At 36.4% G+C, this 26,359-nt stretch overlaps 1 protein-coding gene across 9 annotated transcripts in view; it reads left to right on the top strand.

Moving 5' to 3' along the window:
* Nucleotides 1–26,359, top strand: part of LOC119650413 (dnaJ homolog subfamily C member 5 homolog) — a 56,682-nt gene that overhangs the window by 22,063 nt on the left and 8,260 nt on the right. For 4 of the 9 annotated variants that reach the window (XM_038053198.1, XM_038053200.1, XM_038053199.1 and 1 more), the window contains exons 2-8: nucleotides 6,818–6,956; nucleotides 7,015–7,167; nucleotides 7,234–7,365; nucleotides 7,513–7,521; nucleotides 11,843–11,902; nucleotides 16,731–16,935; nucleotides 23,065–23,206. In XM_038053198.1, coding sequence (XP_037909126.1) covers nucleotides 6,818–6,956; nucleotides 7,015–7,167; nucleotides 7,234–7,365; nucleotides 7,513–7,521; nucleotides 11,843–11,902; nucleotides 16,731–16,935; nucleotides 23,065–23,144 — 778 coding nt within the window. In that variant the 3' untranslated portion in view covers nucleotides 23,145–23,206. Of the gene's footprint in view, nucleotides 1–6,817; nucleotides 6,957–7,014; nucleotides 7,168–7,233; nucleotides 7,366–7,512; nucleotides 7,522–11,842; nucleotides 11,903–16,730; nucleotides 16,936–17,436; nucleotides 17,520–22,810; nucleotides 22,857–23,064; nucleotides 23,207–26,359 lie in introns of all 9 variants that reach the window. The other 5 variants (XM_038053205.1, XM_038053204.1, XM_038053202.1 and 2 more) reach the window with 5 other exon arrangements.

A 26,359-nucleotide genomic window follows, 5' to 3' on the forward strand; every position in this document is an offset into this window, starting at 1 on the left:
CTGTATATTCTCATCGAGTGCTTGTAGAAGCTTAGGGCCTTTGCCTAGAAGGGTTCCCCATTTCTCTCAGTTGTAAGCTTGGCCTGGATAAAATGTATTTTCAAGTGACCTTCTAGCGTTTCAAGCCATTTCAGTTTTGGACGGTCTTTGAGACAATACGTATCCATTTGTAAACTTTCGCGTTACTGCAAAAATAATTTTTCAAATATCACTTTGACAAAACAAATCTTTAACTTCTCTTATTCTCTATCTTTCCAACTTCACAGCAATATAATTTGTTGTTAAAAGGATTTTGATCCCGTCATAAAATGCCAATGATATTTTATTAGGTTTAGGTGTTGAGGAATTCCAAATCATTGAAATAGCAAATATGAACATATTTGAAGGAAAAAATGGTGAAGCGAGGGTAGGATGATGCAAATCAACAAAAGTTTAAATTTTCCGTTTAGGGACACGTGCCATTACTCCGTATGCCAAATTTCAACTTGTTTTGTCAGATATGTAGTTAATCCTTTTTATTTCATCGCCACAATCTCATGCTATTACTTGTAGTTTGCGGCTTAAATGTTTGAAAGGGTCTGAATTTGTCTTTGTTAAGACTTCTGAAAGCCTAGAATATTTTATTCTTTCAATTGTAGCTTGCTCTGAAAAATATGAGAATTATTCATATGATTGCAAATGAAACTTTGATATATTTAGAAGTTGAGGTTTATCTAGCTTTATCTCGCAATTTATGCCTTTACGACATCTTATTTTCAAGGTTGTGTGGTAAATAAAACTTTATTGAAACTGGTTTATTGTTGTTTATTGAATAATTGAATTGTTCAAACTTCACTTGAAACGGTGGGGAGGGGAAGGAAGCGGTTAATAATACATGGAAAAGGGAAGTGTAAATCTTCTTTTCATCGAATATAGCCATGTGGTGAAAGGACTCGATTAGTACTTTTCGAAAAAGGTTTTATTTTTGACATCATTTTCAGAATCACAATGATATTCCTCTATGAGATTTAGACTTCAACCCCTAGTCAAAATTAGCACATATTTATATTCTGGATATGGATTATTGCAGTTTGAGATCACTTATTTTATTAGCAAAGTTACAGTAAGTCAAAATTAATAATAATAATCATTGTGGCGACAATCCAATTGAATCCACGCCTTGGGGCGTGTTAGAGCACTTCATTCGAGATCGTAACGGCACACTACAGGACTACGGTACATTCTAGGAGGCAACGTGATCAGCTTTGCTCTCGTTCGTGATTATTACCCTGCCTTGACTCCCGGTCTTGAATGAAGTGCTCTAACACACTTCAAGGCCCTGATCCAATATGGATTGTTGCGCCAACGATTATTATTGACTCAGGTGCTCATTCACAGCTGAGTTGACGAAATCTCGCAGTTAAGTTTCTGTAAGAAATCGGCTACTCACTAATATTCACTATTAGTCCGACTTACCAGAATACAAAAGCACCGTGCCGCAAGGAAAGGTGTGCACTCCAGTCACATCATATAGCCAATTTCACTAGTAGTCCCGTTTATGTTGGAGAAAGCGAGCTTTCTGGGGTCACTTGATATCGTTGTCAAGAAGCGTCCGTAGTTTTCAAAAACCAATGAAAGTGTTTTTCAATATACAAGAGTCGTAGCCGTAAAGTCGGTCTCTTTTCGAGTAGTGTTTCGGGGACAATAAAATGGTTTTAAAATAAAAATACATGTTCAATTCAGAATGATCCCATCTATTCTACAGGGTGCGGCAGCATTACTTCCTTTTTTAAAATGCGCGCCACTCAGTTAGCTGATGTCATAGCGGAGTGCTAGTGGTCTCGTTCAAGAGGGGATACTGTAAAGTTTTGTCCTGACACGGTTCAGTCGCCATCATGCGTTGGAATAGTGAGGAGCGTGTCATTGCCGTTGAGGTTTAGTTTTCAAGCCGATGCTCGGTTATTGCAACACAGCGTGCATTTCGGAATCGCTTTAATTTAGCTCCGTTGGCTCCCGTCCCAGACCGCAAATCAATTGTTACATGGGTCACTACATTCAGACAAACTGCAAGTGCGACAAAAGGAAGAACTGGAGTCCCTCGGTCCGTTAGATCACCTGAGAACATTGAAGCAGTGAGAGCGTCAATGTTGCAATCGACACGGCGATCTGCGCGCAAACACACATCTGCCCTTGGACTATCCGACCGTTCTGTGAGAAGAATTCTTCGTTATGACCTTCATTTTCATCCCTATAAGATGGCGATAGTGCAGGAACTTTCAGAACGTGAATTCAGATCTTCAATTCTCGGATGAACGCGTGTGAGCTTCTTCTTGATGTCGTTCCCGAGGGTGCTATTGTTTTTTTAGCGATGAAGCCCATTTTCATTTGTGTGGGTCGGTTAACAAACAAAACATGCGCTACTGGGCTGACACCAACCCTCGAGAATTGCATCAAAAGCCTTTGCATTCACCCAAAGTCACAGTGTGGTGTGCAATTTCCTCAGCTAGTTTTTTGAGGAAAATGAGGTTAGTGACAGTGAATTCGGACCGGTATGTAAACATGCTACAGAATTTTTTTTCCCAGGGCTAGAAAATTTGGATTTGGGGAACACTTGATACCAACAAGACGGTGCAACAGCACACACTTCAAGAGCATCGATGGCTGTTTTGAGGGAACACTTTCCAGAGCGCCTTATCTCAATTAGAGGCGATTTGGAATGGCCGGCACGCTCTCCCGACCTGTCCCCTTATGATTTTTTTCAATGGGGTTTTTTGAAATCCCATGTTTATGTGAACCGTCCAAGAAGCCTACAAGATTTGAAGACCAACATCCAAGAAGAAATTGCCAACATAACACCTGCTATGCGAACAAGAGTCATGACAAACGCCAGAAATCGGTTTACGCAATGTATGGAGAACGGGGGACGTCACCTAACAGATTTGATCTTCAAAACAATGTAAATAAAAACTGTAACATGTACCTACATTATGAAAAATAAATAAGTATTTTCCGATGCATACAATAGTTTTTATTGAGTTTTGAAAAAAGGAAGTTATGCTGCCGCATCCTGTATTTGTTTTGGTCACGATCTTATGAAATATGTAAGGTTTGCTCGTGGACATAAGACTTTGTTAAGGCGGCCTAAAGATAAACTGACCACAAAGCAATAGACTACCTTTCTGCCATGAGTTAAAGTTTATATTAACTGCCCTTCCAATCCAATCGGAAAATTCTTGCTTTCCAGTAAAGGAAATTCGGCATGAATGACGCTCCTTAAACCTAGCAAAATCCCTAAATTTATCAAGTTTGTCGCCATACTTGCTACTCTGCTCTATCCCATAGAAGAAAGTGTCTCCGCTAAAGGTTATTGAAAATCAAAGTTGATTACTAATGAAAAACCCCATTCAAATCTCAAAAATAATTGCCAGTATTGTTTTCTTTTTAATCTGATCTTAAGTACTAATTAAGATATAAATTTGAACCGTGTTGTGGGTTGATTAGATTAACCAATATATATATTTTGGAATGTTACTATGGTTGAATGAGTGAAAATTCGTAAGCCCACTGATAAAGCAAAAAGTGTTGGAACATAAGAGTATCTGAAAACAATTAGTCATACAAATATATACCTTTTTTTAGATTTTATGATAGGTAGAATAGAGTGCGAAGAGAATCAATTTTGTAGTGATAACATGCGCATATTTAAAAGAACTAGAAGAAGGGGTTAAGGTTTCTTTGATTATTTAATTTCAAAAAGGATATTTAAAGAAATACTTGCCTTTAGTTTATCAACATTATGTACTTGACTTTCGGTATTAGATAATTTGAAGGTTATAATTTCCAATTTTGTAGTTTTTTTTGCAAGAAATCCTTCATATGCACAAGGCAGGAATAAAATTGTTTGACATTTTTTTTAGTGATTGCTTACAATTAGAAACACTTTTATCTGATACTGTGCCATAAATTTCATCATTTCCATGAAGGAATTATAATTATCACGTCAGCTGCAAAGTTACGATGTGTCTCGGTAAGGTTATGACTAAGTCATTTACACGGTGATAGTCTACCGCAATTCCTCGATTCGCGCGGGGATAACGTTCTGGAAGAAGAACACGCAGTATGACATCCCGCAATATGAGGTCACTTATAGGTGAATTTAGGTATTCCGTTCCTGTGCAAATTTCTCAACATTTTCCAATTGTAATACTTGAAAAAGTTTCTAAACTTAGGTTCTATGAAATATTATCTTTTAGATTCTATACCTAGTTAAAAAATTGAAAATCGAGAAATAATCATGAACAAATCGGAAACCGGAGCTCGCCGCTTCAGGTATGAAAGGTTGTGTTGATTTTTGTATGTAAGAATAATCGGGTATTTGACGGTTCCATTTATATATAGCTCGTAATGTATCTACGTTGAATATACCTGATATTCAATCCGATGTGGTACCGACATTTTATCTCTTAGAGAGTAGTGATTTGACGCGGAAATTTTGCATACTATAACTTTATTAATAACAATACAATTTCCATACCGTATGCTGCTTCATATTAAAACCTATGTTCCTGAAAGATATTATGGATCCAGGTTGAATTTAGGGGGGCCTCGCGCATTAACTTTATTTAAGCAAATATCGTAACGGAGAGTATTTCGAGGCCAAGATATCATGTGGATAGAAAGTCATAATTTTTCAGATGCTTCCTTGAATCCTTAAAGTAATTGACCCCTTCGGACTCCGCACTTCTCCTTTGCAACCAATGTCAAAACTAATACCTGCTTTGGAAATACTAATCGACACCTTTCGGCTATATTCGGTGAAAACGACATTTTGCACCTCCCTTAAGTTCAACGTGCAGCAATGTAATTCACCGTATGTGTAGAAGTTTATAGTTCCAAACTTTCTATAGAATTTCGTGTCAGCAGGTTTAACCGTTCCTGAGAAAAGTGCGTGCTACAGAAGACAGACAGTGAATCGATTTTAATAAGGTTTTGTTTTCATTTAAAAAAAAAATAAACTGTATATTCTTTAATCAATATATGGGCAACAACCGAAAATTAAAAATAATTTACTACCGCATTGACAACTGGGAACCACTGTTACTTAATAAGTAAACCGTAAAGTGAAATATTATTACCCAGTCAATTTTGAACGTATAAGTTCACAAGTTGAAACTACCTTTTGAAAAAAGTCCGAAAGCCTAGTTCGCTTCTTGTTATACTGAACTTTCTCTTTCTTGGTACAGGCCCTTGTGCGGATTTCAAATTTCTGCAAAATCGTTCAATCATCCTTGGATCTAGAGAAGGCGTTTGATCGAGTGTCACTCAAATTCATCTGGTATGCATTACGCTAATAACTAGTGCCAGACTAACTCATCATCAACGGCGCAACAATCGATATCTGGTCTAGACCTGCCTTAATAAGGAACTCCAGGCATCTCGGTTTTGCGGCGAGGTCCACCAATTCGGTATCCCTAAAAGCTGCCTGGCGCCGTGGCCTACGTCACCGTTCTATCTCAGGCAGTATCTGTCTCGTGTTCTTTTTCTACCTATTATCCTCATCAATACGGATTAAGTGACCCCCGCCCCCTTTTCCAGGGCCAGGTTAAAGAGGACGCATGATAGAGCATCCCCTTGTCTTAGACCGTTGTTGATGTCGAATGGTGTCGAGAGTGATGTTGCTTTTATCTGACCTCGCACATTGGTCAGAGTCAGCCTAGTCAGTCTTACTAATTTCGTCGGGGTACCGAATGCTCTCATCGCCGTGTGCAGTTTAACTCTGGTTATGCTATCATAGGTGACTTTAAAGTCAATGAAACTAACTCATACGCTAGGTTAAATTACTCCACCTTCATCCGAAGAGTAAAGTTCGAAAAAGCAGGCATCAACATGGTATTAACTTGTTTGACAAACGACCCTAATGTCGGTGATAACAACCTGCCAAAAACTGAATGATTTAAGTATCTGGGATCAATGCTATCAGCCAATGGTTAACTGGTTATGAAGTTGCTTTACGCATCATTCCACAACTGGCAGTCTAGATTATAGACGCATCAATGAACGTCTCAAATCCAAAAATTTACCGCAGTGTCATCCGCCCTGTCGTCTTCTATTGTTTATAGTGCTGGCCGAATATCAAAGACCATGAATACCGATGGCGATGTTGGATCAATGGTGTAACATGTTAAGATCACGTCTAAAATGAACACATTCCAAATCGATATAAAGTTGCGCCTATTGTGAGAAAATTGGGGGGGAGACTTCTTTGATGGTACGACCATCGTGAATTCTATATTCCCACTGACGAGTACTCATTAGCTGAAGTTGGCCTGAACATCGAAGTCGGTAGGAAACGACCAAGAGGTCGACTGGAACAGCGATGGTTTGATATGCTAGATAGTGATTTGAGAACCTCTCGGATTCACCTAGAACAAGCCTATGACGGAAAAAAGTGGCAAATTCAATATAGCCGACGAGACAAAAGCTGAACAAGAAGCAAAAGCTGTCTTGCTAGACTTATGATGATATCTGCAATCGAACCGAATTGGGAGAAATTTCAGAAGCCTCTTTTAGAGTTTTGACCTGATTCATAAAAATTCAAGGAAAATATTTTTGACACTGATGTATGATAATAAGTTATAGACATATTCCAGCATGGATTTCAAATGAATGTTATCTGAAAGATTGCTGAACTTCTTTGTAGTTTATTCGGTTAAAACTTATTCTAACCACAATGACTGATTTAGTTTTTCGATTCTTTGCAAATATAATAATAAGTCAGGTTTTTTGTCAATGTTGGTTTTGTTCACTTGTTTTAATGATCCAATTAATTTTCTTCCAGGACGTCCGGAGATTCATTATATCAAATATTGGGCCTTCAAAAAACTGCGACAGCAGATGATATTAAAAAAACTTACAGAAAACTAGCACTTAAATATCATCCAGATAAAAATCCAAATAATACGGAAGCAGCGGACAAGGTAAGTTGATTTGTCTTCATTCCGCCACGATTGAACTGAATCAATATTTTTTATTTAGTTTAAAGAAGTTAATCGAGCACATTCAATCTTAAGTGATTTGACAAAAAGAAATATTTATGACAATTACGGATCGCTTGGTCTATATATTGCTGAGCAATTCGGAGAAGAAAATGTTAACGCTTACTTTGTAGTTACTTCGCCTGCTTGCAAGGTAATTATCTTTTGAAACTCGAGGTGGAATATCCTTTGAATAAGTATAACCATCTGAAATCTTCAGGCAATCTTCCTATGCTGTGCAGTCATCACAGGCTGTTATTGTTGTTGCTGTTGCTGCTGCTGTTGTAACTTCTGCTGCGGCAAATATAAACCAGCGCCACACGATGGTTCAGGAGACTACCACCATCTTAATGTGAGTATAATAGAAGAGAAAGGAAATCCAAGAAAATTTTCGGGCAGTTGATGATTTTTGTGTTTCATGTTACGGAACATTTAATTGGCATGCTTCTGTGTATTTCACTACGATAATTTGAAATAACAACATATTCATATTTAAAAGCGAATTAAGGTAAGTACGAAGAGTGTACATTGTTTACGCTTCTTTGCGTAAAATATTGAACTTCGTATAATACTGGCTATTGTGTGATGTAGGAGTAAAGATGGGAAAGAATATTTCAAGTGCTAATTCTAAAATTTTCCAAATTAAACTTGTACTAACAGACTCGAAATAATTGAATGATGAAGAAATGAATGTGCGACTATTTATAATGTTCTGTCGCACTAATAATGGATCCTTCTCTTCATCTGTAGTTCTCAAAGTTATACTCTTGAACTTGATAATATATCGTATGAATTCAACTTGATAATATCATTTTTACTGAGCCGGTGTTTCATATTAATACTCCCTTCAATTTTTATTGTCTTCAAAAGTTCATATTCCTTCTTGTTTTCCAATTTGTATTGTCTGTGCACATATCTGTATACAACGGTTAGAGGCACTAAATCGTATTACTTGTTTGTCAGCATGTTTCTCCCATTGTTTCAATGGTTCTTCACAGTATGAAATGTTTCTACTAGCCAACATGCTGAATATTTTGTCTGTTTGTATCCTTGTTTACTTCGCAAATAAGAAATTGTGTGAATAGTTTTAGCATAGAAGCAACTACTATTCATATTATTTCAGTTAAATATATTTTACACTGTAGCCTGTTTTTAATTATCGCTCACGTCCACGGGTGCAATAACCTCCTGGTACGATGGATAAAACTGTTCTCAGAACTAAGGTTTGAGGTTAAAGGCCCAGAAATGGGCGAAATAGATCTATTGAATACCATGAGCGATCAACCAATTGCTAATGTAACCCCCCAATATTGCTCCTTTGGTTTTTGGTGCTGATGTTGCCGTTGTATATTTCGTTTTACCTTCAAAAAGCGCAGCCCAAGATCTCGCGTCGATTGCCGCCTGCTTGATATATATGAAGGCAGTTTGTACAGCTGGCGATGTTCTTCCCATGATGTCGTTATCGTCAGCATAGGCCAAATGTTGGGTGAACTTTAAGAGGATGGTGCCTCTCGCATTTCCCTCAGCATTACGCATCATTTTTTCCAGGGTCAGATTAACAAGGATGCACGATGGAGCATTACCTTGTCTTAGGCCGTTCTTGATGGGGGCTATGTTGTTACATACGGCCTTGAAGTCGATAAGAAGACGAGGCTGGGTCTCTGATATGATCCGATGATATTCTGAGCGTATGGGGCGATCAGGCCTAGCAAGCCACTAGGGAATATCTTATAGATAGTGCTCAGCAGCACAATATCCCTATCTGCCGCTCTGATAACTCCCTTTTTATGTATGGGACAGATAATGCCTCTTTGTCAGTCATCAGGCATTGATTCGATGTACAGGGCTTTGAGCATAAGTTGATGAGCTGGTTATTTAATCAGTTCGGCTGTAATTCCATCGGCTCCTGGCGGCTTATGATTCTTAAACCGACGAATTGTACGGACTGTTTCTTCCATGGTTGGTGATCGCAGCTTTTGTCTACCGCCTTCAGTTGGCGGGATCTTCAACTCGCCGATATTTTGATTATTGAGCAAGCAGTTCATCAAAATACTCAACACACCACTTCAATATGCCCGTACGGTCGGAAATCAGATTTCACCTTTTGGCTCGACAGGATGAGCATCGAGCCTTCATCCTACTAACTTGTCGGTAAAATTGGCGCGGCTGGAGGGTGAATATTCGACTTAACTAAATCCTAGGCTTATAGTAATTTATCTAACACAGCTAACCACGATATGATGCAAATAATATTTTTCTCCATTCAAACAGTTATTCGCGCTTGAAAAAATGCTGTTCTGCATCTCGTAGGACACTAAATCCGATTGTATATGAATTCTTCCTGACACTTCATATTTCGAAACTAGTTTGCTCGACCCTCTAAGATTCTGAAAATTTAAATTGCATCTGATATGAGTCTCCATAAAGTAATATTCAACCTTCCGTCTTTAAACGGTAACCCAAAACGTTATCTTCCACATCAAATTAATTATTTTTGAACGACCTTAACCAATCTCTGCAGTTTCAAATAGAAAATAGTCGTCTTAAGTCTCCAACACAAATTCTGAGTTTCACAATACTTTTTAAAGGAGTAGTGCAGTAGTTCTTTACACAGATACTCTTTTTCGGTACGAAATTTGATATGTTTGACACTGAAAAAAAGGTTTCAGTTCGGCGCTGAGACATATTGAATGTCAAGCTTTAGAAATAAGCGTTATGTTACTTTACACCCATAACGTTTTGGTAACCTCTTCATGGTCCTAATAGCTGATTCAACACTCTTGTAACCTCGACCGGATATTTTTGATGATTGGCCGACAAATGTTTGGTAAAATATATTACATTTGCTCTTATATCGTCTTTTGAGTCCCTAAAAATAAATTCTAGGGTGTTACTAAAAACTTCAGTGTTAAGATAACCTCAAAGTAAAAGTTAAATTAACTTCCGCCTGCGATATGGCTAGTTAATGTCACGACTTCTGCATATAATGTTCTGGCGAAAAGTGTCTGATTGAAATCGAAAAAGACTGGTGTTTCATTAACAAGAAAAATGGGCGAGTGATGTCGCTCGCTGATAATGCCAGATATATACACATTTCATCACTATTTAAATATTGAATCATTTCCCTATATCCCAGTCGATTTGGTGACTAGTTTGTTTCGTAGTTTTTCGGTTCCTTCATTGATAGTGAAATGTTGGTGTTGACCTTTGATTGTAAATACTCGATTACTAGTAAAAATCGAAAAGTAGCTTTCAAGAACAGATTTTGATTTTATTGGTATTACGTCATCTTATCGAACCAAAGTTATTTCGTCTTGTGAATTATGAATATGAAAAAACTCGCTTTTAAAGAAATTGTGATTAAAGTTGACGGAGATAAGTCTGCTCACCCGTTTAACACGACAGCCACACATATCAATGCACAATATAGGAGCTCGCTTATCCAGCATGATGCAGACGAATCATTCCTCACAAAAAAAGAAAACAGTACTTTGTTTTGTATATTGAGGTTTCGACCCCAATGCAACGGTTCTCGAAAATCTCTTTTTTCTGCATGATTTGAGAGAGAATACTCGTGAAGTCACCATGAAAGTGTTATGCTCACCACTTTGCAACCGCGGCAACCTGCTAAGTTGGCTGCAGTTTGTCAATCATGCTAATCAGCCTGTCGATTTTTCACAATGTAATAAAATTCTCCCAAAGACTTCGGTTCCGGTAGACCGACGCTTTAGGTAGATGCACTCATCAACTTTTTCAATATGGTAAATCAGGTACGATCAGCAGATAAAACAGTGTGGCTTTTGATTAAATAATCCATGGCTATCAGGGTTAATATACTTTGATAAAAAGAAAACAAATAGCAACGGTTCATTGAAAATTTGATTTTACATTTTTTTGGTAATAAAAAACGTACAGATGACATCTTATTACGATATTAACAAAATTGATAAGTCAAAATATGAATTGAAGTTAGTGCTGAAGAATCAAGCCAATAAGCTGCAATCTATATTTTTTCCTCCTGTTTTCTCTTTGCTGTCGGATTTTCTCTTTACTTTATTTGAACCGTCACCTCCCTAATCTTCTAATTCTTAAGCCAATATCATCATTCTAGCGTTCCCTGGGTTTCCGATTGTTCTATATCCGTGTTCAATTTATTGCTTACGGCTGTTCGCAATATATTTTCTTGCTTTATATTTATTTTATAATATGTTGGCCAACTGGCCAGCATATTGCAATCTTCATTACCTTCACGGTATTGAATTTGTTTACTTTTCGAATTAGCGGAACACGCACTTTTTTGTCTTGATTGGCTTTGAAAGTTAATTAAAATTACAAATTCTCCACAAAAGTACACTTTGCTAAAGTTGTTTCTTAACGCTGTCAGGAGTATATTTTTTGCATTTTTCCTAGAATTTCCCTTCGTAGAACAAGAGAAGCATAACAACATATCTAAAATTGTAAAAATCTGTAAAATTTAAATGCAGCAAGTTACAATTCTTCCTTATCTTTCTTTACTCGTCTATTACACACAATTCAAGCTAGTTCGCGAAGTTTATAAGATAATCATCATTCGTTCATCCGCTTCTAAACATTTCATGGCAATATGCTTGGAAGTATGATCATGCTAGAAGCTTAGTTTCCTTTCAAACAAATGAAACTATCATAGGCACATCTGCTGCATATGCATCACGAAAATCATCAATATGTATTTATGATTAACTCACGCTTTTACTATACACTATATATGTAGTCTTGTCGCTTTTTAAGTTGATTTTTTTGTTTTTTGTTAAATCCATCACATTTGAATTTTTGTTTTATTTGGATATCAGCGAGACGGTGGGAATGCGAGTGGTTCGTCAATGGGCACGCGGGACCTACGTTCCGGGAAAGTAAGTAGAAATAATCAAGTTGTTAGATATAATTTTGTAGAATGATTCTTTTAGTTGGCCCTAACACAGGTTAGCCAGTTGAAGTATTAACATTTAGTTTAATGTTTACTTTGTTTGCATGCTCAACACTAGACACTAAACACGAGAATACAGTTTTTCTTTGTTCAATGTATAAGTTCGTTATGGTCGAACCATGTTAAAGTCTATAGTTGCTCTTCTGAAACAACAAGATTTTTGTTTGTACAATTTTTCTAGACAATAAATTCTACACATTTGACATATTTGTTTTATTAGTACAAATTGAAATATTCAAAATAAATCTAGAAAGTGTAATCCGTAATTGAAAGATAGAAAATTGATGATGCGGAAACTTGTCAGTGGATAGCTTCCCGAAATATGTGAGTGAATTTGTGGAATGTATGACCTTCATGTAGAATGAAAGAATATGAGAAAAAACCATAACAGGCATTAGCAATTTTAAGATTCGACTTCATTTTTCATTGTAAATAGGAGAACTGCAAAAGCAACTTAAGCGATTTTATTTATTGTCCGTATCAAATTCACTAAATTTCATTTAATTAGTTGCTTTGTAATAAAAGAATAAAAAGCGTGTATATAAAGATCCGTCAGCGATGTCGACAGTCAAGTAAGAATATTGATTTATTCAATTTTGCAATTATTATTTGAAGGGTTTATCTTTGTTATGATTGCATTATATCTGATTTTATAGTGCCGCGAAACTTCCTAGTTGTTATGGAACAATTTTTCAGAGAGACGAACTTGGTTGATCTCCATAAAATTTCGGGAATAAACAGATTGTCATAAAGTTTTTAATTTTTTTTCACCACATAAATTAAACAGAAAAAAATCACAATGGTAACTGGCCAAACGGTAAAAGTAGCCAAATAATTGCAATAAGATTACGTCCGTTTAAGCGTCAATATCCAAAAGTCTGTCCTGAAGACTTTGAAATTGAATTTTAGGTGCACCATAACAACAAATAACTAATATGGGGCAACCATCGCGGTTTTCACCCGATTTGAAAAGGAATTAACTGGAACGCTTGCTCCTAACAGAGTAACAGTATAACCCTCAGATAAACATAAAATTATCATATTCATAACTAATAATTGCTGTAAACTTGAATAATTATACTTCCAACATCTTGCATAACATTAAAAGAACGATTTCAAGCTTATACTTTAGAACACTTTGTTTTTAGAAAAAAATGTTAGATTGCAAATAATTTTCTTTTTTTGGTGCATTCTGATAGGGAATAAGCGTACAATATTTTAACAAAATCAACTAAAGTAAAAAAATTTCTGGGCAACAATGAAATGGACTCACAATTTTTCGATAAGCTGTAGCCTAAGTAGCACCTTGATTGGTTCTAGGAAAACGGATCGTAAGTCGAAAATGGAAGGATCGAATCAAATCGAGAAATAGTGTTAAAAATATAGCTGAAGTCGAAATCTCCTAAATCACAGTAGCTATTTAGAGTTTAATGAAATGATTCGATAACGAAATATGGTTGGGTCACATACACTCGAAAATGTAAGTGCCTGCATGATGTTGCTAAGAATCAGATAATTTCTCTAGCAACATTAAACGCAAGATATGCTATAGAAATGGCGGAAATTCATAGATAGCTCTATACACATAACCCCCTGCCGTGCCGCAAAATGCTGAATAGCTTCTTAAAATTGGCTTCTTCAAATTCTTAATATCAATATCAGAATATGAGAAAGTAGTCGCGGAAGTTCGACATTTCCGGTATGAAAGGTTTTGTGTATTCTGTATGTGAGATTAATTTGATGGATGACTCATTTGAACGTAACTAGTAGGTAGTAGGTCATAGTGTACATGAATTGAATGAAGTGAATTCACATGGCAAAGTCAACTTCGACCTACTGTAACTCTGCTAATAATAGTAGGGTCTCCCGATGCGTGAAGTACTAATGGATATCTCTAACGGCTATAATTAGAGAAAAACATTACACTCCCTCTTCACTTGTATGGGCAGCCTTTTATATTCCGTATAAAATCATACCATTCTTTGTTTACGTACAATCAACAAAATTTCATCTCAATAAGTGTAGAAGTTTTCGGGAAAAGTGCATGTGACAGGATAGGAAACCCTTTTTTATAATATTTTATTTTACAGAAAGCTTCGAAAAGCTGGAAATAAATTCATAGGACTCAGCCTCGATTCTAAAAGTACAATTCTCAATCAATTTGGTATTCTGCTTTGTTATGACGAGTAATTGATAATAAAATGAATAATAGGTTCTGCTATGAGTATTAGATGTACAATTGCTTCCGCGCCTGCGTTCACATCCAGCTGCGGATGAATTCAACCAATCGCAAATCATCAAACGCTATCTCACCTCTGCCCTAAGAAATGCATGATCGGAAGCGGTTATCAGGTGTAATATCCTTCCTTATATATATTTACAAATACTATATGAGTATGGATCTGGCAAGCTTAGGCGTAAGCCATGTCGTTTTTATCTGCAAACCTGGCAAACACTTTCGGTCCCGCTGTTCTAGGCCGGAAATAAAGCAGCGTCGGATGAGTTGCCTTTGCCCTCGACGAAATCGTCAGTTCAGCCAGTCAGTATTACCCATCGCTGGCCAGCCTACATCCCATCTTTTGGGTGGCGTATAAATTCCTTGTGGAAAAACTTGAGGCGGTCCACAATCTTCGTAAAAACCGAAGTGCTGGTCAGCAGGCGCGTGTAATTGATAGCAGCAAGTGATAGTCGGAGGGAGCTAAGTCGGGGGAACATATCAAGTGGAATAGAGCTTCCTATTTCAACGGTGCCGAGTAGGTTTTGCCTAACGTCGAAACATGAGGTCAAGCATTATACCGCAAAACCAGTGTATGGAACTCTCGTTGTATTGTGGTCGCTTGTATTTCAGTGCTACGCTCATTTGCATCAATTGCGTTCGATGCCAACCGCATACTACCACTTTGTTTTAACAGCTATAATACATTATGCCAGGGTGGCCAAGTCAAATACAAAACATGACTTTGGACCCTTGAATATTCCGTTTGATTGTGGACGTGTAAGCATGACTAGTTCTAAATCCAGCTCTGACAATTGCTGACGGATCATTAATGGACAAATCCATGTATGGAAATTCTTTTGAGCTTGAGCTTCATATCAATATCGACGTTAATGTTCCAATCATGTTCGTTATGTTTGTTATGCTGACATTACAGCTTAAATAATTGTGGAATATATGGTACTTTGGAGCTGCAGGAAAGCTATGTAGGGGAAGTAGACTGGGTTTTATGAGAGAGGCAGGGACAAGCATTTACGGAAGCTCTTATGATAGAGACGGAACGAATCTTAAGAATGTAATTCATTAGATGTGTGGAATTCAGGTTGGAGAGAATTTGAAATGTTAAAGCCGATATGTAATTTCTTAAATTGTCCAACATTTGCATTGTTAGCCTTATTGAGCAATTCAACGGGTTTTCTTAGCAAGGTAGACGGTAGGTAACTTTTCGAAAAATCACGATGGATTGACGTTTAGCAAACAAGCAATGGAAACAGCACACAAAAAAATACTCGGGATGAACGGAATGCAACGTTTTGAAAGCCAAGATTTCGACTGACCGCCACATTATTTTGCAGTTTATGAACATTTTTGTGTTATGTTTCCAAAGTAACGTTTGTTGTGAAAATGAAGAATTGTGCAGACCATAATATTACATACTACTTTTTGTAATAAGGGCATGATAACTCTTATTTTCAATAACATTCTCTACTTAAAATACACTACTAACCTATTAAAAACCTAGGGTGTGGCTGAGGAGGGGGTGTGATTAGGAGTGGAAAGAGTTGGAGGACATCTTGTAAATAAGTCGGAAGTCTCATTATTACAGGTAGGATTGTACAGACATAACTGATTGATGCCAGCAATTGGTAAGCTCCGGCATTAACTGAGGCAATTCAGAAACACTTAAATATTATAAATATAATTTTTACATATCAATGTACATCAGCTACCTAACAGTCATTGCTAGACTACTGAATCGACTCGGCATCCTTGCTTTGTTCGTTGAAGTGGAGCTAGAAACGTGGAATGAGGATCAGAAACAAGTGTTAAATAATTGTAAGAGGTTGATTAAGTTTAATGGTACACGGGACTGCTTACAAAATATCAGATCTATCATGTTAAGAAACGCTTTGAAGCTCCGATTTATGGGCTTTCCTAGTTGTCAAATTAATGGCTACATCTGAATGACTACAAAATTGGAAACCGAATTCGCGGTTTGGATTAAATTTTTTAAGAAATAAAAACGTAGTTTTCCCTGCATTTGGTAAATTGATCGTTAGACAGAGGGTAGGACAATCCATAAAGACAAATCAATTGATTAACAAAATCCAGCCATAATTTGCAATGCAACTTTGAAACATTCAATTTAGATTCTACTGACTAGTAAAGTATATAATTATGAAAATACTGGCTACCATACTGCCATTAAATGTATAATATTTAAACATAAAGTAATATGGTTAAATTTGATTGAATTAGGAATTAGATAAAAAAAAACATGAAGAATAATTCACGTACGCGAGGTTTCTAATAACAAACAATATATTTTAGGTAATCCTAAAGTATAATTAGCATTATCGTTACTGTTTTCTATTCTATCTATTCTGTTTCTATCAAATTGTAAAATATCAGATTGAGGTAGGTGAAGTCGCGGACTTACCTAATAATATAGATTATAAATTAAAATATTTCCTTTGATCAAGTTGCTTTTTTGTCTGAGAACGAGTCAATATATTTTTTCCGTTAATTTCAATTGCAGGAAGACTTCAACGACATAGATGACGTTCGCACTGGAGGGGCTCCGGTTACCACACAACCACAACCTGGTCAAGGAGCAGGGGCTGGAATGCCAGCTTTCGCAATGCCAGCTCCTCCAGCTGAACCTCACAGCACTAATCCTTTCACATCAGCCGCTACAGAATCCACATCTTTGAATACAACGGAACAAGCAACATATACACCAGGTAATTAACCCATTGGTAATTGTCTTTTAACAATGGTTGTGTAAACTTTTTGGAAACTATAATTGTTCGAAGCCATTAGCCCGATTAACAAAAGTATAAATATTTGCTGGAATCATGGTCTTTTCTCAATTTGATTTTAAAGTCAACTGAATTTATTATGATAAATGTGTATGCTTTTAATGCTAAGATTAGTGAGCAAATGGTAGATAGAATTCACGCATACATACTTTCTCGAAATTATTTCAGTTGAGGTTTTGTTCAGTTTAGGTATATGACGGTTTTGTTTGAAATATATCACTTGTTTCTTATGCAGAATATCATTTTCGTTAAAGACCATTTTCCGTCTGAGAACTAATTCCTTTTGGTTGTTACTGTTCTTCAAGTGTAAATAGTGTAATATGCAATGAAATTTACAAATCATTACAGAGTTAACTAGACTTTTTGTTATGACTCAGAATGTTTCCATTCAGATTTGTAATGTCTTTCTATTTACTATTATAGATCGAAATAAGGGGTATTGAAACCCAGATAAGGCAATATAATAATAATATTGTAAAATACGGAACAAACTACGTTCTAATAAGGTTAGTTCCATTGATTGCCTTAGTTCTACAATCGTTTTGCCTTTTGTAAAAGTACATACCTAGTCCTAATGCTTCTTAAAGCAATTTCAAATGCACATTACTTGAATCTCATGTTAACAATGTCCTTGCCACGCAACCACACACTGCATATTTAATAGATTTTTACACTAAAACACTCCTTCGGTTTGAAGGCTTTCTCATTACATTTTAAAATGAGTTATTTGTAGAATTGTGATTATTATTACTATGTATAGTTCCCAATTGCTTCATGTGAAAGATTAGATTTTTTATTGCACTAGTGTTGCTACTGTGCACTTTTAGTATAACCGTATTTATGATAAAATTGATATCCTATGCTCAAAGTAGAGGAAATTCTGAATCGTAAAGTAGTGCAAGTCTCCTAAGATGTAGTTTATATAGGAAGCTTAAGTGAATTGTTCTTACTCCCACTTTTGAACAAATTTATTGAGAATTCGTATGTATAGGCGCGAATTGTAGACACTAATCATGTTTGCCTTTCTACGGTTTTTAAGATAAAGTTAGATTGTTCATCGGCAGAACGCTAAATATACGAATCTTCAAAATTGTTTTTTGCAAAGATAAGAAGGATCTAAGAAAACGGATCAATAGAGAGTCAAATAATGTGAACTTTCTTTCATATTGCAGGTGACAAACGAATTCCTTAAAGAGAAAAAAAGTTATTCTATCGACTATTGAACTATTTATTTTTTTTTTGAGAATTTACCATTTATCCGTAAAAATTAATAGAAGTAGACTAAAGTAAATAACTGGAACAAGTTTTGTAGTGGTTACATATTGTCCTACAGTAGAATAATTTTGTTTACACATCATTCTTTTGCGAAGAAACAAAGTTTCTTGAGGTGATCTCAAAGTTGAAGCGGATCCTTGTCAATGAAAATAGACAATAGTTGGGTTTCCTATGTTTACAGAGCGGAAGGTACACAGAAAACGATAAGGAAACGGCAAACTATTTGCTTGAAATGTACTTCCCATTCAGCATCTAAAATCTCAGTTCAGGATCGACCTGTTCATACAGCTCTCAATCGAGAGACTCTGGCATGCAAAGTAGTATTGCTGGAGTGGCTAAAGTCATTCCATAGATACAAGTCTATTGACTCGAATAGCATCATTCCTTTTCTAGTATTCAGAATACATACGGTGCATCCCTAGCACACGGTTATATGAAGGTGATATTTATTTCCAACCCAGCGGCATGACAGCATGGAATTGATCTGCAGCTTATAAGTTGGGTCCTTCACATGTTTGAAAGGAGAAAGGTCCTCATATTATAATTTAGTTTTGTACTGATGAAGGTCGTTCCCGAAATATATATTTATATTTAAAACTAAAAATTGTAGTTTGGAGAAACTACCCCTTGTCTATGAATCCTCATATTGGTCGGTCGGAAGTCTATTGAGGCAGAATGTCTTAGGGAGTGCCTACAGCGAGGGGTTCTCTTCTCTGTTATGTTTTCTGGTAATGGACACCTTGCTATAGCTTCTGGAAGGCACAAACTCAATAATTATTGGCGAATATACGGCCGCTTGAATGAAACTTTGCAGGTAATCCACAGTTGGTACCTCCATAACGGACTCACTATGAACGCTAGATAGACTGGACTAGTTAATTTCACCAGAAATGTGAGGTGGGGTAGCTTTACGCTACCACCTTATCAGGGGCATAAATCTTGATCATACAATCAGTTAAGTATTTGGGAGTACATCTCAACTTAAATCAGCATAAAAGTACTATATTCAGGAATAAAAATAGAAATCCTGCAGATTGTTCTGGTGCTGTAGAACTACGATAGGTGAAATCTGGGGACTTCTCGACAATGTCTGGTGGCCGAGACTGAACTTTGCTGCTGGTCGATCTGATGCTTGTCGATCGTATGTTTCCCAGATTTGTCTTTCTATTATGATACTCTGTCATAATTACCAAAAGAGGAGAATTGGCAGACAAATAGCCATAGTAAAGCAACGAATGCTTTACAATTGTTTACACGCATTATTACAAGATTTAATAAACACTCGAAATAATAAAGGCCCAAAGAAAGAACGTAAACTGAGAACCTTTGAGAAAAAATAAGAACAGAATAGAAATAAACATGTGTCAGCTTAATAACGCTAAATAAAGCCACTGGATATTCTGAAAAATATTAGTTTGCTAGGTTGAACAATTGACTATTAATTAATACTCAACATAGTTTCTAATTTCTTTGGATCATTGGTTTTGCATAATCCTAACTCAAAGTGGAGTTTTTGGAATTGGTCCTCGATAATGTGTTAGTCAATACGCCCGCCAACTACTCCTTGGTGTTGATGTATTCCACATTTATCATCCTTTTCTCAAACAGATCTCGTACGTAGTGATTTTAATGTCTACGTTCTTTGGTGGTATATGCTCCTGTTTCGACAGTATTGAAAGCTTGGTCGGTTGTCTTCGGAAATGATTTCTGGTGCTTTGTCTTTCACTTAGGAATTTGAGAGCTACTGCTGTAGATAGAGCGATGTGCTCTGCCTTAGATGACAAAACATCTTACATACTGTTTTGCCATGTACCCTGATCATGATGTCGGAGGTCGCTTTTTCATTCCCATAGCCCTCCTTCTCTTTTGTAATAAAGACTTAGTCAAGATTTTTCTCTGACTGTTATGTGTATATCTGCGGAAATAATTCACAGAAAAACTTAGATACTCCCACTATTGCAAGTAAAATGCCATCAAAGTACAGAATGAGGAATACTAATTGATAGTATTGTTCCAAACTCTCGGTACTTACTTTAGGCCATACAATTTCTTTTATTATTTGTAATATACACATTATATTCTTCAGGAAATAACCCGCCGTTTTCTGTCATCTTGTACTTTTGTGAGGTATTTTGACTCAGAAATTTTTAAATACAGGCTGTTTTTTCTGTTCTGGTGGCTTTTCTTCTCAATTAGTAATCTATTTTCCGCTGCAAACTCGCTGAAAATCACAGAAAAAAAATTTCGATACATTAAAAATGAAATTCTTATGAAGATAATTTTTCGTTTCTAAAGACTATAGCTGATATCCATTTAAAGAGCTCATCCCGTGTGAAGGCCGCTTTTTTTAGATTTTTTTTGTGAAGAATTGGATAAAGCTACAAATGTGAATTTTTCATCATATATTTATTAATGTCTTGAGCATGCGTCGCAATTTTTCCAGCCCGGTAGCATAGTTCAGTATTGAAATACAGAGCAAATTGTACACCCATCTCCAAAAAAGGTGTTTTTTTGCTGCAACGCTAGAGGGCGCTGTGATCGCGCTTAGAGGGGAAAAAATGTAAATGGTATTTTAACGTGCGAACTTAAACTTGTTAAACTTTCTTTTTAAGGCTTCTTTAATGGGTAAAAAAAAACTACTGAATGGATCGCAATTATCTTAGTTTGCAGACCGTAGAAATATGTTTTGAGTAAGTCATTAAAATTTCAAAGAATTTGGTTGGATGGATTTTGGCCTATGATGGCAGCAGATTTTTAACTTGCAGTTTCGAGAAAAAACGCATTTGAAAAGTAAAATGTGATTTTTCACCATAAAATCTTAACTGACCATCAATCTGCTAGTGCTAGTCCATAAACCTTAGGTTTCTTGAGAAACACAAGTAAAGCCTTAGGTTCAATTTTTATAATTTTAACGAAGTCATTCGAATGTCATTCGGACCGATAAATAATAATTTAACACTGTAATTTCCGAATATCATAAATCACTTTGCCATTCTACACTATATCTAGACACAATTGATGCCAGAAAAAAAAATCGATTCCTCGGAACCGACACATGAGATGGCCCCCTTAAGCGGTATTCAGTGATTTTTCCTTCAAGAGATTGGGTAGGATTTCTAATCTTTAGAAATACCGCTATTTATAGTGACTTCGCGAGAAAGATTCATTGAGCCAATAGTTAAGTATGTTATAGAATGTTCCTATTCATTCTTCATCGTATCGAGGAATTTGATTCACCCTCTCGCAATATATCGAATTGTTAATTCGAAATAATTTCTAATGGCTTCAAGAAATTCCTAAACTCCTACAAGGAATCTCATCCATTGTTGAATCGAAAACGGATGGGGTTGGGGTTTTAACAGTTGGGCTAAAAAATTGGTAGACTAACATAGAAAAAAAACTGGATTTTATTATTTAATATAGTTGCTTTCGAGAGCGATACAACGATTATAGCGGAAAAAGTCACTGGGGGTTATCTATCTGGAGAATACAGTGGATGTGGAAACGGTTCGAAGACTAATTCATGCAATTTTGCCATCATTTTCATTGGTGCGGTGCTTTGTCCTGATAAAACAGCATTTCCTTTTTTCTTCAAACGGGGCCACTTTTCTGCGATTTCACCCTTTAAACGTCCCAATAACGTTATGCTATATTCGCTGTTGATGGATGTTTCCTTCTCATGATAGTCGATGAATATTATACCATGCGCACCCCAAAATGCCTTGCCAGTCGACTGTTGCGCTTTTGCTCGCCACGCGCAGTCCACTCAGATGACGATCGTTTTGATTCCAGTGTGAAATAATGGAGTCATGTTTCGTCCATTGTTACATATCGGCGCCTAAATTCGGGTTTTTTATGGAGGAAGAGCTTCAAACACTGTCCCGAATCGTCATTTCGTTGTTGCTTTTGGTCGATTGTGAACTTGCGCGGCACTCACTTTGAGCAGAGCTTTTGCATACCCATTCACCCACGATATGTTTTTTCTAGTGCAAAGTCTGAATAATGTTTACCAAGCCCAGCCTTGGCTTCAACAGTATTTTTTTCGCCAAAAAGCAATGCTTTATTAACACACGAAATTCCTTTTTATCCATTTTCTTCAAACTGACAAAAGTTGCTTCATACAAAATGCTCTACCCCACAAACTAATAGTCTGACAGCTGTCAAATTTGTATACGTGCCTTTTGAAGGTTAGGGTTAACTAAAAATCACGGGGATTTAACACCACTAACACCCTCTGTGTAAGAACTGCCTAAGAACTTTTCAGCTCAACTGGTACATCGAAATGTACTGTGGTCCTGATATCTTCAAAACCCAAGTATTCCATTCCGCTTGCAGTCACCAATCTTTCCGTTGATATTTGTCATGATTTACTTTTTTAAATATTTAACAGTAGTTCATCCTAGAGTTTTGGTACAGCAACAGCAGTTTTAACAGAGAAATTCATAACTTCTCCTTCAAAATAATAAATAATTATTTTTTGGGATATGTTCGAAAGAATTTAAATTTGAAATTTACTTTCAAGGATTTCAGTAACAGTTTTTAGAAAGTTAGAGTTCCAAATTTCACAGGTACGTAAAATATAAAAATGTATAAATAGAATATTTACCATCGAGATTTAATATATGTACTCGTATCTAATATTTCCTTTGATTTTAGCATAGCCCCTTTATTCGTCTTCTGTATAACACCTTTGGTTTGTACATCAATCGCGTAGATTCATTGTGCTTTCACCACTTTGAAATTCCGTATCTTAGATGCCGATTTATTCTTTTCTAGGTATTCGACCAACTAATTCCGCACCGATCGATGTACCGCCGAGACCAAATCATTTCGATAGTCAGTTATCATTTCGATAATCAGATCTCATCTACGTTATCATTAAGAGAAAATTATAGTTGTTAGGCAATGGAGCAGGCAGGTTAGTGAATTCGGTTGAGTTGGAAGGAGCCTCGGAGTTCTGAAGACATGCAGATCCTTCTTTTATAATTCGGTCTGCAGATTGAGTAATATTGTATAGCCGTTCTTAGTTTTCAATTACTTGATTAGTAGTAACTAAACACCGGAGGTGAACTCTTATCTCCTTAGATTATTAAGTCTTTATCTTATTGATCGCTTTCAAGAAACATCAATTATCCTTGTATGAATTTCATTGGTTCATATCTATGACTAACTTCTCTGGCGGTCTATATTTAGTCTTGCCTTTTCAAATATGTTTCCAATTGATTGATTGCTTACTGAGCTTCTGCTGCTGACGGTGAAGCCGGACGCCATGCCGCATGCTGAAAGAGCCGCCACCGGTTGGAGAAGCATACAGAAAGTGATCGTTGCCACCACTTGGAAACTCGAATTCCGAAGAACTAATTTTACCTATGAACTAGAAAGCAATGTAAACGTTGATTTGAAATCAAATAATAACTAAGACAAAACCATAAACCAATAAGGGTTCGTACGGAGCAAAAACCACTCATCAGAAACTATCTCACTGTTACCGTGTGAATAGCGGGATCGGAAGTTGTTATAGGTGGTAATCGCTCCTTTATATATAATCGCAAACATGGGGGGAGTGTGAATTATATTAAACGTAAAACTGCCATAGTTTGGCTTGGGCGCGGCCAAATTTTTGCCGAACCCGACCACTTCCAATATCTGATGCGTTGCTTCTGTCCTGGACCGTAAACCTTAACTCGTCTGTGCTTTTTTAAATACTTGAGTCCTAAGCTCAAAGAGAGGGGTTCGTAGATAAAGAAAAAGTGGGAACACGTTGCTGTCCGATAGATCCAGCCGCACATCAAGTGGATGTCGACTTAGGACTCCTTCTATAATATAATTTGGAATTCAATTGCAGTTTATGTTATTAGTGTATAGCAGTGTAGCTGTATAGCAATGAGCAGACCATCCCAAAAAGCAGTTGAGGACAGCGTGTATATTACTCTTGTTTTTGTTCAAGATTTTGGTTATGTAGCCGAGAATTGATAGCAACGGTACAAAGGCAAATTTGATGCGAAGTGTCTCACACAGGAGAAACATCCAAAATTCTTCCAATGACTGCAAAATGGTCTCTCGTCCATCAATAACTGCACCTCTTTTTATGTGTTTCTACTATCAGAATTATCTTATAAACTATATATAAACTGTATAGGATATGCGGGATCCTAAGTCCACATCCACATGGTGATGGACCGGACCAAATGAGGAGCAACTTACTCCCACGTGTTATATTCCATAGATCCCTAGTTTGGGACATAGCTCCCAAGCATTCAAAATTTAAAAAAGCAAAAAATGACTGACGGTTTCTTCCAGGGCAGAGGCAACTCTTCAGACGCTGCCTCACTTTTGCCCTGGGAGCAGCGTGACCGAAAGTGCCAACAGGTGGAATAACGTTCCCTTATATTATCGCAAAAACACGACAAGGTTGTGAATTATATTGGACTAAACCGCCCGTATCGGGGTTTAAGGTACCGCCATCCAGGGTGAAATCTGCGCAACTCGTATTAGAAACATAATAGATAAATAATTTTAAGTTCTTAATAAAATGGATAAGTGAGGTTTCCGGAAAAATCATGAAAATTCTCTGGGTTTTGGTTAGTGTAAAAAATTGTAGATCTGGACGGCTAGAATTATAATAAAATACTGACTCCGAAAGTTCTAGAAAAAAACTTTCTAGAAAAGCTTTTCATTCAATTATAAAGATTAGTGTAGATATATGACGTAATTAAAAGAACCTCAATAGATATTTAGATACATTCCTAGAGAAAAATATCCCACATGTAAATTAGTTTGACTTGCGCATAACCTTTATTTTCCTCCCATGAAACGCAATTACAAATGGTTAGATGCACACTAACTGATGAAATTAATCGTCATATCCTTCTTTTCCATTATTTCTACTTATCTCACTATTGTTCAATCACGAGCTTCTGTTTTAAGTAGCCATCAATGGTGCAAATTTGCCAAATTGATGAGCCATTTTCATCTTCAATTCGAATATGGCGGTTTGATATTTTCTAAGGTTTTCTGTATTATTTTATTTGTTATGCATGCGAGAAAAGAAATTGTCTTTTTTCTAATTTTTTTTTAATTGTATATACGGTTTTTCAGAAACCATTTATTATATTATTGTATTCTTCTCATGCAATAAAAAGAAGTTGTAAACCAAAAAACTATATTCCCTCCGATTTAAAAATGAAAACTGGCTTGGATTCGAAAGGGAAAGTTGACACTAAACATATCATCGCACTACTAATTGTGAAATTATATATATACTCTTTTTTTTTCATAGAAAGATATTTTATACATTGAATCTTTTTCACACAAGAAAGTATACACATTGAAACAAACAAAACAAAATAAAATTATTATTTTCGGAAATATGGCTGCCTCAAAAGAGACACTTTTCAAGCTTTTGTGTGAAACAAAACTTTATTATCGTTTCGATATCTGTCTGTCCGTCTGTCTACCTGTCACACTCGATTTATTCGGAAACGCCTGGACCAATTGTCATGCGAATTGGTGACAGCGTGTGGTCTGTTGTTCCCTTTACAAATAGCAAGTGGTGCCATTTGGTGTTAAGTTTCAGGTGGGCTCCCCATACATACGAATGAATGAATTAGTACTTTTCGAAACTCGTCCCAGGTTTGGAAAAATATTATATGAGGGAATATGTTAGATTTGTAGCTATATACCGATAGAAAAATGTGCGTAGAAGTTTCTCATATTAGATGAACACAAAGCCTTTATACCCGAAGCGCAAGCCCGTCTGTCTGTCCGTTCGTTTGCCTGTCTGAGACACTTTAAATTACGCCTCAGCTCAAGTCATCGATCGAGAATAGGATCGTGGGAGTTGCTTCTCGTTCGGTTTAGCGAACGGTATAACTTACGGTTTTTTTCCGATCGGTAGCTATCTTAACGCCATAACGATTAAGTATTATATTTGGTTGTAAGGTTCATCATCATGAAGACTCGTACGGTGATTATCAGTACAAAATTCGCTAATTTTACAAATCGTTTTATAACTAAGTTCCCGCAATCGACAGTAGTCAATACCGATAAATTGATTATTCCCAACTCTCGA

This window comes from Hermetia illucens, chromosome 2 (assembly GCF_905115235.1).
Source record: "Hermetia illucens chromosome 2, iHerIll2.2.curated.20191125, whole genome shotgun sequence".
Classification (NCBI taxonomy): Eukaryota; Metazoa; Arthropoda; class Insecta; order Diptera; family Stratiomyidae; genus Hermetia; species Hermetia illucens.